This window comes from Salvelinus fontinalis, unplaced genomic scaffold, assembly GCF_029448725.1.
Source record: "Salvelinus fontinalis isolate EN_2023a unplaced genomic scaffold, ASM2944872v1 scaffold_1190, whole genome shotgun sequence".
NCBI classification, from domain to species: Eukaryota; Metazoa; Chordata; class Actinopteri; order Salmoniformes; family Salmonidae; genus Salvelinus; species Salvelinus fontinalis.
In genome coordinates, this window is record NW_026601399.1 from 36074 (window position 1) to 53629 (window position 17556).

The 17556-nt window shown below is 40.6% G+C and overlaps 1 protein-coding gene across 1 annotated transcript; it reads right to left on the minus strand.

Annotated features, from left to right (window-relative positions):
- Nucleotides 1-6539: 6539 nt before the first annotated feature.
- LOC129848797 (zinc finger protein with KRAB and SCAN domains 8-like) lies at nucleotides 6540-14263 on the minus strand. The gene is made up of 4 exons (XM_055915891.1): nucleotides 13744-14263; nucleotides 13186-13283; nucleotides 12878-13055; nucleotides 6540-7314 (listed from the first exon to the last, which is right to left on the minus strand). Exons 1-4 carry the CDS (start codon nucleotides 14036-14038, stop codon nucleotides 6614-6616), a joined length of 1272 nt encoding a protein of 423 aa, XP_055771866.1. The 5' UTR covers nucleotides 14039-14263; the 3' UTR covers nucleotides 6540-6613.
- Between the last annotated feature and the right edge of the window lie 3293 nt (nucleotides 14264-17556).

The following is a 17556-nucleotide window of genomic DNA, read 5'->3' on the forward strand; positions in this document are numbered from 1 at the left end:
TCCACAGGTGGGGGTTTTGCTTACAGCCCAACACCGTACAGGACGTTTGGCATTTGCTAGAGAACACCAAGATTGGCAAATTCGCCACTGGCGCCCTGTGCTCTTCACAGATGAAAGCAGGTTCACACTGAGCACATGAGCACATGTGACAGACGTGACAGAGTCTGGAGACGCCGTGGAGAACGTTCTGCTGCCTGCAACATCCTCCAGCATGACCGGTTTGGCGATGGGTCAGTCATGGTGTGGGGTGGCATTTCTTTGTGGGGCCGCACAGCCCTAACCTCCATGTGCTCGCCAGAGGTAGCCTGACTGCCAATAGGTACCGAGATGAGATCCTCAGACCCCTTGTGAGACCATATGCTGACACATGCACATTTGTGGCCTGCTGGAGGTCATTTTGCAGGGCTCTGGCAGTGCACCTCCTTGCACAAAGGCGGAGGTAGCGGTCCTGCTGCTGGGTTGTTGCCCTCCTACGGCCTCCTCCACGTCTCCTGATGTACTGGCCTTTCTCCTGGTAGCGCCTCCATGCTCTGGACACTACATTTACATTTAAATTTAAGTCATTTAGCAGACACTCTTATCCAGAGCTACGCTGACAGACACAGCAAACCTTTTTGCCACAGCTCGCATTGATGTGCAATCCTGGATGAACTGCACTACCTGAGCCACTTGTGTGGGTTGTAGACTCCGTCTCATGCTACCACTAGAGTGAGAGCACCGCCAGCATTCAGAAGTGACCAAAACATCAGCCAGGAAGCATAGGAACTGAGAAGTGGTCTGTGGTCACCACCTGCAGAATCACTCCTTTTTTGGGGGTGTCTTGCTAATTGCCTTTAATTTCCACCTTTTGTCTATTCCATTTGCACAACAGCATGTGCAATTTATTGTCAATCAGTGTTGCTTCCTAAGTGGACAGTTTGATTTCACAGAAGTGTGATTGACTTGGAGTTACATTGTGTTGTTTAAGTGTTCCCTTTATTTTTTTGAGCAGTGTATATATATAAAGACAATATTGCATGACCAAAAGCCCAATTCTATTTTTGTAAAAATGAGACAAGAGTACGAGCATATGTGTTTTCTCTCGTGAACTTTAAGTAGCCTGTATTTGATGTGATATACTCCTTTCGAGACAGGATTGTGTCACGGCCCAGATCTGGGGAAGTGTACCAAAACATTTCTGCAGCACTGAAGGTCCCCATCGTCTTAAAAGGAAGAAGTTTGAAACCACCAAGACCTTTCCTACTGCTGGCTGCCCGGCCAAACTGAACAATCGGGGGAGAAGGGCCTTGGTCAGGGAGGTGACCAAGAACCCAATGGTCACTCTGACAGAGCTCCTCTGTGGAGATGGGAGAACCTTCCAGAAGGACAACCATCTCTGCATCACTCCACCAAGCAGGACTTTATGGTAGAGTTGCCAGACGGAAGCCACTCCTCAGTAAAAGGCACATGAAAGCCAGCTTGGAGTTTGCCAAAAGGCACCTAAAGGACTATCAGACCATGAGTAACAAAATTCTCTGGTCTGATGAATGCCAAGGGTCACGTCTGGAGGAAACCTGGCACCATTCCTACGGTGGAGCATTGGGTTGGCAGCATCATGCTGTGGGGATGTTTTTCAGCGGCATGGACTGAGAGACTCGTCAGGATTGAGGGATAGATGAACAGAGCAAAATACAGAGCGATATTTTTTGAAAACTTGCTCCAGAGCACTCAGGACCTCAGACTGGGGTGAAGGTTAACCTTCCAATAGGACAACGACCCTACGCACAAAGCCAAGACAATGCAGGAGTGGCTTTGGGAGACGTCTCTGAATGTCCTTGAGGGTACCAGCCAGAGCTCGGATTTGAACCCGATTTAACATCTCTGGAGAGACCTGAAAATAGCTTTGCAGTGACCCTCCCCATCCAACCTGAAAGAGTTTGAGAGGATCTGCAGAGAAGAATGGGAGAAACATGAGGATCCTGCTGCTGGTGTCCTCAAGGGCAAATTGACAGATTTTTCACCTAGTTGTCTTTGGGATTCAAACCAGAGATCTTTCGGTTACTGGCCCAACACTAGTAACCACTAGGCTACCTGCAGCAGGAGCCCCATGTTGACAGGAGAGCCCACCTTTATTTTTCCCTCATGATGAACATTCATATTGGTCAACAGTCAACCTATTGTGTGTATTGAACATTCATATTGGACTGTAGCAGCTAGCTAACTGGCTACTGATCAACCTATTGTGTGTATTGAACATTCATATTGGACTGTAGCAGCTAGCTATCTGGCTACTGATCAACCTATTGTGTGTATTGAACATTCATATTGAACAGCCTTACCTATAGAGCAGCACCACCACCCTATCAGCCCAATCTCTTCTTGATGTCAAAGCTGCAGTGTGTTGTTGGTATAGTTTTTGATGAATAATAATTCAAATTGTGAAAATAGAAGTGTACAATTTATATATATATATATATATATATATATTTAATCAACTTTAAGATATTGTTTGCCTCTATGCAGATGGAGAAGCTGAATAGGAATATACATTATCAATAAATAGTTGATTGTTCTTTTTTCACATCATACTAAGAATACTGAGCCACAACCTGTAAATGTGACCATACTATTCATTTAAAGCCCCTCTGTCAGATATAAATCATCAGAGTGGGAAACCAACTGACATGGAAACAATGGAGCAAATGGATCACTATCAGAGTGTATTATGACATCAGATAGAACTACTCAGACATTCTAAATATCACTTGATTATCAGAGGGGTGTATTATGACATCAGATAGAACTACTCAGACATTCTAAATATCACTTGATTATCAGAGGGGTGTATTATGACATCAGATAGAACTACTCAGACATTCTAAATATCACTTGATTATCAAAGGGGTGTATTATGACATCAGATAGAACTACTCAGACACTTCAAATCAGGCTTCATCCATATCATGAAGGTGGACATTGATCCAACCATTTCAAAAGTAATGACCGGGCTGAAGGAAACAGAATATGCCTGTACACTTTTATTAATGCAGACAGACAATTTGTTTGTTTGTTTGACATGGTGGGGTCTTTTTGTGTCAGTAAAAATGTATGAGCAAGAAATGGCGGTGGAAACTCATTTATCCACAAATAATTATATACTAAGCATCACATCTGTTTTAACTTGGAGTCACGTGATGATATGTTGTGTGGTCCTCCCTCTACGACTTGGGAAACCATGCAGTTTATTAGGCTACAGACAAAATAAGTTATGAACTTCACAGGGTGGTGAAACTGCATGTGACGAGCTTGATGCTCCTTTCCAATACATTTTGAGGGCCTTATTCTGGTGACATGATGATTGATGCTTGGCTGCCATTTGACAAATAAAGTAATATCTCTCTCATCCATAATAATCTCTTCATGTAGGTAGCCTACCATCACTGTATATGTGAGCTGCAGGCTACAGTGCACGGGACAATTTTACACAAGTTTTAAAACCATCAGGGGAGTTGAAAGTGTGATGGAAACCAATTTAACTTATTTTTCATTCGGTACATGGGAATTCAACAGCAAACGTCATTCTTCTTGTGCACTACGTCATAACGCAAAGCCTTTTATCCGCAATAAGTCTGTTTGATGCAAACATTTCTGATGGGAAAATGTGTATATTGTTTTATGCAGAGTTGAGAATATTCACATTGAAATCTGGCACAAATTGCATGGAAACTTAGCTACTAAGGTGGATATTGATCCAACACCTGCCACGTATTCAAACCAGCCCACTGGGCACAGACGTCAGTTCAACATCTAGTTTCTATTTACATTTCTTTGATTCGTCAACTAAAGTGAATTCAACATGAAATCAACACAAAATGTCACCTGCCATTGGATTTAGGTTGCCAGTTCGTGAAAAATTAAAAATACCTGATGTTCATAGCTTTTTACAAATCCAATCAGTTTTCCACATTAATCAAATATCATCACATGGATTTGTTTTGTTGAAATGACGTGGAAACAAAGTTTATTCAGATGGAAGGAAGTTCCATGCAATAAGGGCCCTATATAATACTGTACGCTTTCTTGAATTTGTTCTGGAAACTTGGGGACTGTGAAAAGACCCCCGGTGGCATGTCTGGTGGGATAAGTGTGTGTGTCAGAGCTGTGTGTAAGTTGACTTGTAAGAACTTTGATGATATCTGTACATTATAGGAACACCTGTGATGACAAAAGTACAATGATTCTGTTTGCTTTTGCTTGAGATTAAGAATCAGTGGTTGACACCTTGCAAGTGCATGAAAAGGTCAACTGTACAAAGTCAGATGTCTATGTGTTGAAACTATATTTTAGGTAACAGATGGATAAAGGGAACTAAGAGTTCCTGTTGATACTATGTTCCAGTCTTACTTCCAGTCTTACATGATAGCAATAAGGGGAAGAGTGATTGGGAAACTAACAGCCAATAACGCAATAAGCTGAACTCTGCCTGGCAGAGACATCTTTGTATTAGCAACTATTAATTATGAGGTTATATGGTGTTAAAGTTAAGGGACATCACCCTGGGCAGGGTGATCCTCAGTAGGGGATAAAAAGGGAAAACACCATCTTTTGTACTGAGTGTCTTGCTTACAAATTGCTGTAAGTGTAAACTCCGGGTTGCAATCCTTATTAAACAAACTAAGCTCTGATCAAATACGTTTTCCTGTGGTCTCTTCTGTGCACGTTGGGCAGTATTCCCTTACAGACTATGCAAACAATTTGGGATTTTCAACACATTCATGTTTCCTATAAAAAGAAGAAGTGATGCAGTCAGTCTCTCCTCAACTCTTAGCCAAGAGAGACTGGCATGCATAGTATTAATATCAGCCCTCTGATTACAATTAAGAGCAAAACGTGCCGCTCTGTTCTGGGCCAGCTGCAGCTTTACTAGGTCTTTCCTTGCAGCACTGGACCACACGACTGGACAATAATCAAGATGAGACAAAACTAGAGCCTGCAGAACTTGCTTTTTGGAGTGTGGTGTCAAAAAATCAGAGCATCTCTTTATTGCGGCTAGACCTCTCCCCATCTTTACAACCATTGAATCTATATGTTTTGACCATGACAGTTTACAATCTAAGGTAATGCCAAGTAATTTAGTCTCTTCAACTTGTTCAACAGCAACACAATTCATTACCAGATTCAGCTGAGGTCTATAACTTAAGGAATGATTTGTACCAAATACAATGCTCTTAGTGTTAGAGATGTTCAGTACCGGTTTATTAGTGACTTCATTAGCTGTGGTTGCTGATGCGTATATCGTTGAATCATCAGAATACATGGACACACATGCTTTGTTTAATGCCAGTGGCAGGTCTGGTAAGAATAGAAAAGAGTAGAGGGCCTAGAGAGCTGCCCTGCGGTACATCACACTTTATATGTTTGACATTAGAGAAGCTTCCATTAAAACCCCTCTGAGTTCTAGTAGATAGATAGCTCTGAATCCACATTATGGCAGAGGTTGAAAAGCCATAGCACAGACATTCTTAAACAACAGGTTATGGTCAATAATATCAAAGGCTGCATTGAAATCTAACAATAAAGCTCCCGCAATCTTATCAATTTCTCTTAACCAATCATCAGTCATTTGTTTCAGTCAGTACATGTTGAGTACATGTTCTCTATAAGCATGCTGAAAGTCTGTTGTTCATTTGTTTACAGAGAAATAGCATTGTATTTGGTCAAACACAATTTTTCCCAAAAGTTTGCTAAGAGCTGGCAGCAAGCTTATAGGTCTGCTGTTAGAACCAGTAAAGGCCGCTTTACCACTCTTGGGTAGTGGAATTACTTTGGCTTCCCTCCAGGCCTGAGGACAAAGACTTTCCTCTAGGCTCAGATTAAACATATGACAGATAGGAGTGGCTATAGAGTCAGCTACTGTCCTCAGTAGCTTTCCATCTAAGTTGTCAATGCCAGGAGATTTGTCATTATTGATCGATAACAATTTTTCCACCTCTCCCACAATAACTTTACAACATTCAATACTTGCACTGCTTTTCTTTCATTATGTTTTTATTAAAGTTTTTTTTCCATCATTCTTTATATCATTGACCTAGGATTCATAATAAAGTTTATTATTTTTGTTGAGTTTGGTCACATCATTCCTCAATTTGCAGTATATAAGCCAGCCAGATGTGCACCCATCTCCTTCAACCATACAGATGTTCAATTCCTCATCAATCCATGGAGCCTTAACAGTTCTAACAGTCAGTTTTTTAACAGGTACATCAATAATTGGAAGAAGCAATTTCATATGGTAAAAACAGATAAACACATTATCAGTCAGATGTGAAATATCCATATACACGCTAAGAGAAGTAATTTCTCTCTCCTGTGTGGATTCTCTAATGACGTTTAAGTGACTGTTATGAGTAATATGTTTTCCCACAGCCTGGGCTTTTGTAAGCCTTCTCCACATGTGCAGTCTCATGTGTTCTTTCAGGCTTCCTAAAATGGGCAAAAGCTTTGCATCCTGGGAGGAGTGGTAAGGCTTCTCCCCTCTGTGTATTTTCTTGTGTTGGTTCAGGTTGCTTTTGTGGTTAAAACTATTTCCACACTGGGAGCAGTGGTAAGGCTTCTCCCCTGTGTGTGTATTCTCTCATGACTTTTCAAGTTCCATAACTGGGTAAAACTCTTTCCACACTGGGAGCAGTGATAAGGCTTCTCCCCTGTGTGTATTCTCATGTTCATTCAGGTGTCCTTTCTGGTTAAACCGCTTTCCACACTGGGAGCAGTGGTAAGGCTTCTCCCCTGTGTGTATTCTCTCATGTCGTTTCAGGTTCCCTAAATCTTTAAAACGCTTTCCACACTGGGAGCAGTGGTAAGGCTTCTCCCCTGTGTGTATTCTCTCATGTTGTTTCAGGTTCCCTAAATCGTTAAAACTCTTTCCACACTGGGAGCAGTGGTAAGGCTTCTCCCCTGTGTGTATTCTCTCATGTCTTTTCAGGTTCCCTAAATCTTTAAAACTCTTTCCACACTGGGTACAGTGGTAAGGCTTCTCCCCTGTGTGTATTCTCTCATGTTGTTTCAGGTACCCTAAATGGATAAAACTCTTTCCACACTGGTAGCAGTGGTAAAGCTTCTCCCCTGTGTGTATTCTCTCGTGTTGGTTCAGGTTTCCTTTATGGCTAAAACTCCTTCCACACTGGGAGCAGTGGTAAGGCTTCTCTCCTGTGTGGATTCTCTCATGTTGTTTCAGGTCCCATAACCGGTTACAACCCTTTCTACAGTGGGAGCACTGGTGTCGTCTTGCTGGTTTGGACGTCCCTGGCTCTGGTTCCTCTGAGTCTGGTCTTTCTCCTGCCAAAGACAGTGTTTAAAAAAAAATAGAGACCTGAATGAAACCTCCACATGATAAAACAACCATGTAACGAGGGTAAATCCTGAATCAGATCTCTCAATAACCTGAGGACGGTTTTAACAATCTTTGTGTGATTTTAAAACAAATGTTGTAGAGCATCCTGGTAATTACTGATATGTTTACATTACTTATTTTATTCATCCTGTTTTACAAGTCAGAACACAAAAAACTAGACAGTTCTATGACACTAACACAGACATCGCTGGATTCCTATCAGCAGGTGGTTCTAAATATATAACCTTCATAGTTGTATGATACAGAATGTGACCTACAAACTTCCTTAAACATAAAATAACTAAATTGGTAATTTTGTGTGATAGTCCAAAACTTGTTTTTAAGTCGAAGACACAAAGCACATCAGTAACATCTCCCCGTTGTGGAAAGGGTTCGACACATGATGTTTAAATGGACCAATTTCTTATTTAGACGTTCACATATTTTCCAAAATGTTGACTATCGCCGATGTCATATTTTGGGTAAAGTAAAAAATAAGGTGAAATATTTTGGGTAGATATTCCTAAAACTGACAGTTAATACAATTAACAAAAATATAAACTCAACATGTAAAGTGTTGGATGTTTAATGAGCTGATAAAAAAAGATTGCAGAATTTTTTACATCCCTGTTGTTGAACGGGTTCGATCCATCCTCCTGACAGGTGTGGCATATCAAGAAGCTGATTGAACAGCTTGATTATTACACAGGTGCACCTTGTGCTGGGGATAATAAAAGGCCACTCGAAAATGTGCAGTTTTGTCACACAACAATGCCACAGATCTCTGAGGGAGCGGGCAATTGGCATGCTGACTGCAGGAATGTCCACTGGAGCTGTTGCCAGGGAATTTAATGTACAGTACCAGTCAAAAGTTAGGACTCACCTACTCATTCAAGGGTTTTTCTTTATTTTTACTATTTTCTACATTGTAGAATAATAGAGAAGACATCAAAATTATAAAAAAACACATGGAATCATGTAGTAACCACAAGTGTTAAACAAATCAAAATATATATTAGATTCTTTAAAAGTAGCCACCCTTTGCCTTGATAGCTTTGCACACTCTTGGCTTTCTCTCAACCAGCTTCACCTGGAATGCTTTTCCAACAGTCTTGTAGGAGTTCCCACATATGCTGAGAACTTGTTGGCTGCTTTCCCTTCACTCTGCAATCCAACTCATCCCAAACCATCTCAATTTGGTTGAGGTCGGGGGATTGAGTAGGCCAGGTCATCTGATGCAGCACTCCATCACTCTCCTTCTTGGTCAAATAACTCTTACACAGCCTGGAGGTGTGTTGACCAAGGTCATTGTCCTGTTGAAAAATAAATGATAGTGGGACTAAGCCCAAACCAGATGGGATGGCGTATCGCTGCAGAATGATGTGGTAGCCATGCTGGTTAAGTGTGACTTGAATAAATAAATCACTGACATTGTCAACAGCAAAGCACCCGCACACCATCACATCTCCTCCTCCATGCTTCACGGTGGGAACCACACATGCAGAGATCATCTGTTCATCTACTCCGCGTCTCACAAAGACATGACGCTCGGAACCAAAAATCTCAAATTTGGACTCATCAGACCCAAGGACAGATATCCACCGGTCTAATGTCCATTGCTCGTGTTTCTTGGCACAAGCAAGTCTCTTCTTATTGGTGTCCTTTAGTAGTGGTTTCTTTGCAGCAATTTGACCATGAAGGCCTGATTCACGCAGTCTCCTCTGAACCGATGATGTTGAGATGTCTGTTGCTTGAACTTTGTGAAGCGTTTATTTGGGCTGCAATTTCTAAGGCTGGTAACTCTAATGAACTTATGCATCAGAAGTAACTCTGGGCTTTCCATTCCTGTGATGGTCCTAAAAGTAATGATGGACTGTTGTTTCTCTTTGCTTATTTGAGCTGTTCTTGACATAATATGAACTTCGTCTTTTACCCAATAGGGCTATCTTCTGTATACCACCCCTACCTTGTCACAACACAACTGATTGGCTCAAACACATTAAAACCTGTTATGGCTAGGGGTTCCGCTAGCGGAACGTTTCGACAACATCCGGTGAAATTGCAGAGCGCGAAATATATATATTTTTTATTAGAAATATTTAACTTTCATGCATTCACAAGTGCAATACACCAAATTAAAGTTTAACTTCTTGTTAATCTAGCCACCGTGTCAGATTTCAAAAAGGCTTTACGGCAAAAGCAAACCATGCGATTATCTGAGGACAGCACCCCATCAAACAAACACATGACAATCATATTTCAACCCGCCAGGCGCGAAACAAAACTCAGAAATAACGATATAATTCATGCCTTACTTTTGAAGAGCTTCTTCTGTTGGAAGTCCAATATGTACCATAAACATCACAAATGGTCCTTTTGTTCGATTAATTCCGTCGTTATATCTCCAAAATGTCCATTTATTTGGAACACCGGTTTCAACTCGCTCAACATGACTACAAAATATCTAATAAGTTACCTGTAAACGCTGTCCAAACATTTCAAACAACTTTCCTAATCACACTTCAGGTATTTTAAAAGGTAAATAATCAATAAAATGTAAGATGGGATAAACTGTGTTCAATACCGGATAAAAACAACGAAGCGTGTGACCTGGAGCGCGCATCAAAACATTAGAGAGCACTAGGCTGGACCCTCGTTCTGAATAGCCGTACTTCTTCATTTCTCTTAAGAAAAACATCAACCAAGTTCTAAAGACTGTTGACATCTACTGGAAGCAATAGGAACTGCAACCAAGTGCCACAGAAAAGTGCCACACAAAACCAATTGAAAACAGAGTCAACTCAACAACAAAAAAATCCTCCTGGATGGTTTGTCCTCGGGGTTTCACCTGCCAAATAAGTTATGTTATACTCACAGACATTATTTTAACAGCTTTAGAAACTTTAGAGTGTTTTCTATCCAAATCTACCAATTATATGCATATCCTAGCTTCTGGGCCTGAGTAGCAGGCAGTTTACTTTTGGGCACGCTTTCAACCTGGATGTGAAAATACTGCCCCCTATCCCAAACAGGTTTTAAGGAAAGAAATTCCACACTATAACTTCTAAAAAGGCACACATGTTAATTGAAATGCATTCCAGGTGACTACCTCATGATGCTACAGTCCTCCTTTAAGACTCCATAATGTTTCATCATTAGATGCTACAGTCCTCCTGTAACACTCCATAATGTTTCATCATTAGATGCTACAGTCCTCCTTTAAGACTCCATAATGTTTCATTATTAGATGCTACAGTCCTCCTTTATGACTCCATCATGTTTAGAATGTGTCTGGAAGCACTGCTCTATCTATTCTACTCTTATCCTTTCGGTTTGAATAATAGTTAATAATAATAATGTTATACTAAGTAATAACTAACTTTAATAACTAGGGTTAATACCTGCCTGGCGCACCAACAAAATCTTTCTTTATCCCCCTCTAACAATACCGCTACAGAATTAGCATAGTAGGCCATGTAACTGAAGGTAATCTGAAATATTTAGGACTAACTTATTCCTTGCCACCCATTCTGAAACTAACTGCAGCGCTATGTTAAGTGTTGCTGTCATTTCAGTTGTTGTGGTAGCTGACGTGTACAGTGTTGAGTCATCCGCATACATAGACACACTGGCTTTACTCAAATGTCATTAGCATGTTGTTGGTAAAGATTGAAAAAAATAGGTGCCAAACAGCTGCCCTGGGGAATTCCTGATTCTACCTTGATTTTGTTGTACAGGCTTCCATTAATGAACACTCTCTGTTAGACAGGTAGCTCTGGGGTGGTAGGCCAGTAACCGAAAGATTGTTGGTATCCCGAGCTGACAAGCTAAAACTCAGTTAACCCACTGTTCCAAGGCCGTCATTAAAAATAAGAATTTGTTCTTAACTGACTTGCCTAGTTAAATAAAGGTTACATTTAAAAAATATATATTAAAAAAATTATCCACAATATAGCAGGGGGTGTAAAGCCATACGTTTTTTTCAGCAGCAGACTATGATCGATAATGTCAAAAGCCTCACTGAAGTCTAACAAAACAGCCCCAACAATATTTCTATCATCATCAACTTCTCTCAGCCAATCAGTCATTTGTAAGTGCTATGCTTATTGAATGTCCTTCACTATAAGCGGAAAGTCTCCATTTGTTTACTGTAAAATAGCATTGTATCTTGCCAAAATATTTTTTTCCAAAAATGTAAGGGTTGGTTGATTGGTCGGCTATTTAAGCCAGTAAAGGGAGCTTTACTATTCTTTGTTAGTGGAACGACTTTAGCTTCCCTCCAGGCCTGAGGGCACACACTTTCTAATAGGCTTAAATTAAAGACAAGGCAAATAGGAGTGGCAATATCGGCCGCTATTATCCTCAATCATTTCCCATCCACGTTGTCAGACACCAGTGACATGTCATTGTTGATTTTCTTGCCCAAAATGTAATTGAAGATGCTCCATTTTTTTTTTACTATCATTCTTCATGTCATTTATCTGTTTCATTGTGTAGTTTCTTATTATTTTTATTTAGTCACAGGATTTCTCAATTTGCAATACGTTTGCCAATCAGTTATACAGCCAGACCTGCTTGCCAACTCTTTTGCATCCCTCTTCATCATACCATTTTTTGATTCCTCATCAATCCACGTGGATTGAACAGTTTTTACAGTAATATTCTTAATGGGTGCATGCTTATTAGTAACTGGGATAAGCAATTTCATAAATTGTCAAGGGCAGCGTCTGGTTGCTCATCATTACACACCACGGACCAACAAATATTATTTACATCAACAACATAGGAATCACTACAAAACTTATTGTATGACCTCTTTTACACAATATTAGGCCCAGCCTTTGGAACTGTGGTTTTCCTAGACATGGCTACTATATTGTGATCACTACATCTGATGGATCTGGATACTGCTTTCAAACACATTTCTGCAGCATTAGTAAAGATATGATCAAAACATGATGATTTCATTCCTCTACTGTTTGTAACTACCCTGGTAGGTTGACTGATAACCTGAACAAGGTTGACGGCACTGGTTACAGTTTGAAGCTTTCTCTTGAGTGGGCAGCCTGATCACAGCTTTCCTCCAGTATTAGTTAATTAATTAACAGTGTCTTGAGTTTAGTTTGCCTGTTCAACAGTCTTGTAAAGATAGGGGGTGTTGACTGGGACAGACAATGTAACATCCATAATGTTTTAAGGAAAAGTTTTTGTAAAACAAGCCCCTTAAATCAGATTATCTTGAAACTTTCTCTCTAAATCTAACTTTCATCAACGTTTATATGGTCTATTGGTTTCTCTCTTTTCATTGGCAGAATCCTTTTTCAGTGTTATGATATTCATAACATCCATATCCACCAGTCTATCTTCCTGTCAACTAACAGAACTCTGCTGGTTGTCCTGGTAACAGATACCAGTCTATCTTCCTGTCAACTAACAGAACTCTGCTGGTTGTCCTGGTAACAGATACCAGATCTATTGTATTTGTTCAAACTAAACTACAGCACTTACTTTGATGTGTCAAATCTGATCCTTTCTTCTCTTCTCCTCCTCTCACAGTTCCACTCAGCCCCGTTGTTTTCCTGCAGTCCACCAGCTGCACAGACAACCTCTTCATACCCAGCAGTAAGGTGCTACCGGGAGAGGCATGACACAGGGACTCCAGGAGGGAGGAAGGGCTAGCGTTGTCCTGGTAACCATAAAGAGGGGACACAGACACATATCATTATGGATGCTGATGTCACTGTTGTCATAAAGTGCCTTACAGAAACCCAGATCCCGATAGAGCAAGCTGTATGCTAGACCAGACCAAGCTGTACCATCTGGTGGTCTGATCTGGAGAGACTCTTCTCTGCCTCGTCAGCATCAGGATGTTGTTGAGGCTCCCCAGAGGATCCACGATAGTCACGTCTCTCTCCTGTGTGAACGAGAACATCAAACAGATGGTGCACTTATGACCATCGATTGCAATCAGAGTCTTACAAGAGGCATAAATATGTCTAAAAAAGTGCCTATAATGGCCATTCTCATCATGATTTTCTAAAATGTTGTTTGTGTTGCAAATGTAAAAGGGTCGTTCCAAGAAAAGGGGTCCTTTTGCGTCCCTTTGAAAATTTATTAGAAATTATGCTCCCAGATGTTGAATTCTGAAAAGCCTGTTTTATGAAGTGCACTTTAATGTGGACTACATGGATATTTCAATAAATCTAATATAAAAGTCACAAAAATATATGTACCAATGACGGATAGCACCTTTAACAATTTATTGAGTACTGAACAACATATTAAAGTGTAGAACTTCAGTAGAATGCCCCTTTCAAACCCCACATTAGTTCAAGAAATGCATATTTTGTGCCCGTTTTTAAGTCAGTACTCACTGGTCTTAATCGACTCTTCAGCCTCCTCCTTTTTCACTCCCAAAACGTCTTCCTCCTCCTCTTTAATTGAGATAGCTTCCTCTTCTTTCAATGTTATGGCATCTTCCTCCTTTTTGATTCTGAAAGCTTCTACCTCCTCCTCTTCCACAACCTCTTTCCCATATTCCTCTTTCACTGTAATATCATCCTCTTCTTCTTTCAATGAGATAGCCTCCTCTTCCTCCCTTTTCATCCTGAAAGCTTCTCCCTCTCCTTTCACCAGAGCTTCTTTCTCCGTCGAGATTAGTGAGCTCATGTTCCCGGCGATTAGCCTAATGCTGTATCAATTTAACACATTAGCTAAATTAACAAGCAATCTACGTTTCAATGAACTAGTAGATATGTAAACAGAATTGTTTTTAAAACACTAAGAATAATATACACAAGATTTGTCTTAAACGCTTCAATGTTTCGGTTTAATGTTCGCTAGCAAACCACCACGTTGGTTGAATCAGAAGCCTTTTGTCGCTGTTGAAGAAGCCTCCAGTTCCATCCACTAGATTATACGTCACGCAAGCAGCATCCCCTGAAAGGCTCAAATCGCCATCTGCTGACTGGAGTGGGTAACGCAGATTGGAAAAATATTATTTACAATGTTTATTCTTGCAAGCAATGTCATGAGAGGTAATAAAAAATTTAAAACAGATGTTATGTTTTCTCTTACTTCTTACAGCCAATACTTTCCTCCAGGGCTGACCTGCCCATTAGGTAGGATTAGGTGACAGATTAAAGAGTTTTCATTTTTATGTCATAGTTATTCTGAACCCACTGCCTGCAAGTCGTCTAAATTAGCCTCAGTGATTTGTATTTTCCTTCAACTTTCTGAAGAGGAAACAGCCCTGAAATGCCCCTGTCTGAGTGCATTTGTCTACCACTATGTGTAGCTGTTAGCGATGATGCTAATGACAACCATCTTCTGGTTGATAGAAAAGCTTTCCCCAAAACCTTGTCAATTAAATGTTAACTACAAAGTAGTCTATGCCTACCTGGCAGAATGATATCATGATTATTTGCATCAATCCAGTTGTGATTTGTTCAGCAAACTCTGCAATCACATGTGTGCTACAGAGACACCACTAACCAAGCAAGGCTCTTGCTGGTGCCACTTGAATTCAAGGGTATCTACACACAAAAATGAAAAATTCTTAGATTTTTCTCAGACTTCAAAAGTTGTCCCCTGATGTGGTTTAAGTATTATTGTGGACTTAGAACATCCAATGTTGTTGTTTTTCTATTAACAGTGTGATTTAGAGAGAAAAACAGAAAAACAGGGACAAATCAGAAACCTGGAAACACTAAATGGAGAAAATGGAATTAGTTTAAAAAAATTAGATAGAGATGTATAGAATATTTAGGGCTCTATAACATTTTCTCTCATTACTGGATTGTCTAGGGATAGTGTAGAGTAACAACTGTATCCTGAAGTGACCTTTAACCTTTTTGAAATCGGCTTTAATTTGGTGTAATACACTTGTGAATGTATGAAAGTTAAATATTTCCAAAAATATTTTTGAATTTCGTGCTCTGCCATTTCAGCGGATGTTGTCTAGGGGTTCCTAGCCTTAAGAAGTTTTAGGAGAATTTTATCTTTAAACGCTTCAACGTTTCAGTTTTATGTTAGCTCGCAAACCACCGTGTTGGTTGAATCAGAAGCATTTTGTCGCTGTTGAAGAAGACTCCAGTCCCATCCACTAGATTATACGTCACGCAAGAAGCATCACCTGAAAGACTCACATCGCCATCTGCTGACTGGAGTGGGTAACGCAGACTGGAGAAAAATCTCCATTACAATATTTATTCTGGCAAGCAATGTCATAAGAAGTCATTTAAAAACAACCAGATGTTATGTTTTCTCTTACTTCTTACAGCCAATACTTTAATCCAGGGCTGACCTGCCCATTAGGCAGGATTAGGTGATAGATTGAAGAGGGTGGCATATTCCGAGCTAAATTGACCAAGGCTCATCGGTAAGAACACATAACAACACCTCACATAATGCTGCCCAAAAACAATGAAAACTTCTCTCACCCAGTGGCATATGGGCTATTTAGGTGAGTGTTGCTGTTGCCACATGATGCAGTGCCCGCTTTGTTTAAGGACAGACAGGACGTGGACAGATAGGGCTCTACCTTTGTAGAGCACAAGCCCCTTTGCCCTTACAGTCTCTGAAGTGGCCTTTTGGGTGGTGGTATAATCTGTATTCATTTTTTGTCATAGTTATTCTTAACCCACTGCCTGCAAGTCATTGTTAAATTTGCCTAACTATCTTACAGGTAGACCCTCTCTCACTCTCTCATCATGTCACAAGCTGTCAGCCTCCCAGAAGCAGGGCAATAAAAGGCCCCAGCTCACTCAATTGCTCCTCCCCTCTCCAACAGCCATCAACCCAGAACATCCTGAAGACAGAACATCTAAAAGATCATCTGGGAATCCTTTCTTCCTCATGGAGCTTTTCAAAAGTGAGGTGAATATTCAATGTGATGTTTATACAGTGCATTCGGAAAGTATTCAGACCCCTTGACTTTTTCCACATTTTGTTAAGTTACAGCCTTATTTTAAAATGGATTTAAAAAAAAATACATCTTCCGAACTGGTTCTCTATCAGCAATCTACACAATACCCCAATATGAGAAAGCAGAAACAGGTTTTTAGAAAATGTAGCTAATTTATTAAAAGATAAAAAGCAGAAATACCTTATTTACATAACAGTAAGTATTCAGACCCCTTGCTATGAGACTGTCAGAGCAAAAACCAAGCCATGAGGTAGAAGGAATTGTCCGTAGACCTTCGAGACAGGATTATGTTGAGGCACAGATCTTGGGAAGGGTACCAAAACACTTCTGCAGCATTAAAGGACCCCAAGAACACACTGTGGTGAAGAAGGCGCAACAGAGCCTCTTCAACATCAGGAGGCACAAGAAATTTGGCTTGTCACCTAAAACCCTCACACAGTTTTACAGATGCACAATGAAAGCATCCTGTCGGGCTGTATTACCGCCTGGTACGGCACCTGCACCACCCACAACTGCAAGGCTCTCCAGAGGGTGGTGCGGTCTGCCCAACGCATTACCGGGGGCAAACTACCCACCCTCCAGGACACCTACAGCACCCGATGCCCAAGAATATATAATCAAGAACATAAACCACCCGAGCCACTGCCTGTTCACCCCGCTATCATCCAGAAGGCGAGGTCAGTACAAGTGCATTAAATCTGTGACTGACAGACTGAAAAACAACTTCTATCTCAAGGACATCAGACTGTTAAACAGCCATTACTAGCACATTAGAGGCTGCTACCTATAGGCATAGACTAGAAACCACTAGCTACTTTAAGGAATGGAACACTAGTCACTTTAATAAGTTTACATATCTGGCATTACTCATCTCATATGTATATACTGTATTCTATACTAGTCTACGGTATCCCAGTCCGTTACGCTCTGATATCGCTCGTCCTTATGTATATAATCTTATTTCATTCCTACTTATATTTGTGTGTATTGGCTATATGTTGTGCAATTTGTTAGATATTACTTGTTACATATTACTGCACTGTTGGAGCTAGAAACACAAGCATTTCGCTACACCTGCAATAACATCTGCTAATAACGTGTATGTGACCAATAGAATTGGATTTGATATACGTCCTGGATGGCAGGAAACTTGACCCCAGTGATGCACTGGGCTGTACGCACTACCCTCAGTAGTCATATCCCAGTTCAACTATTTGCTTATGGTCTTGGCTACAGCCACTGTGTTCTTTGGGAACTTCAA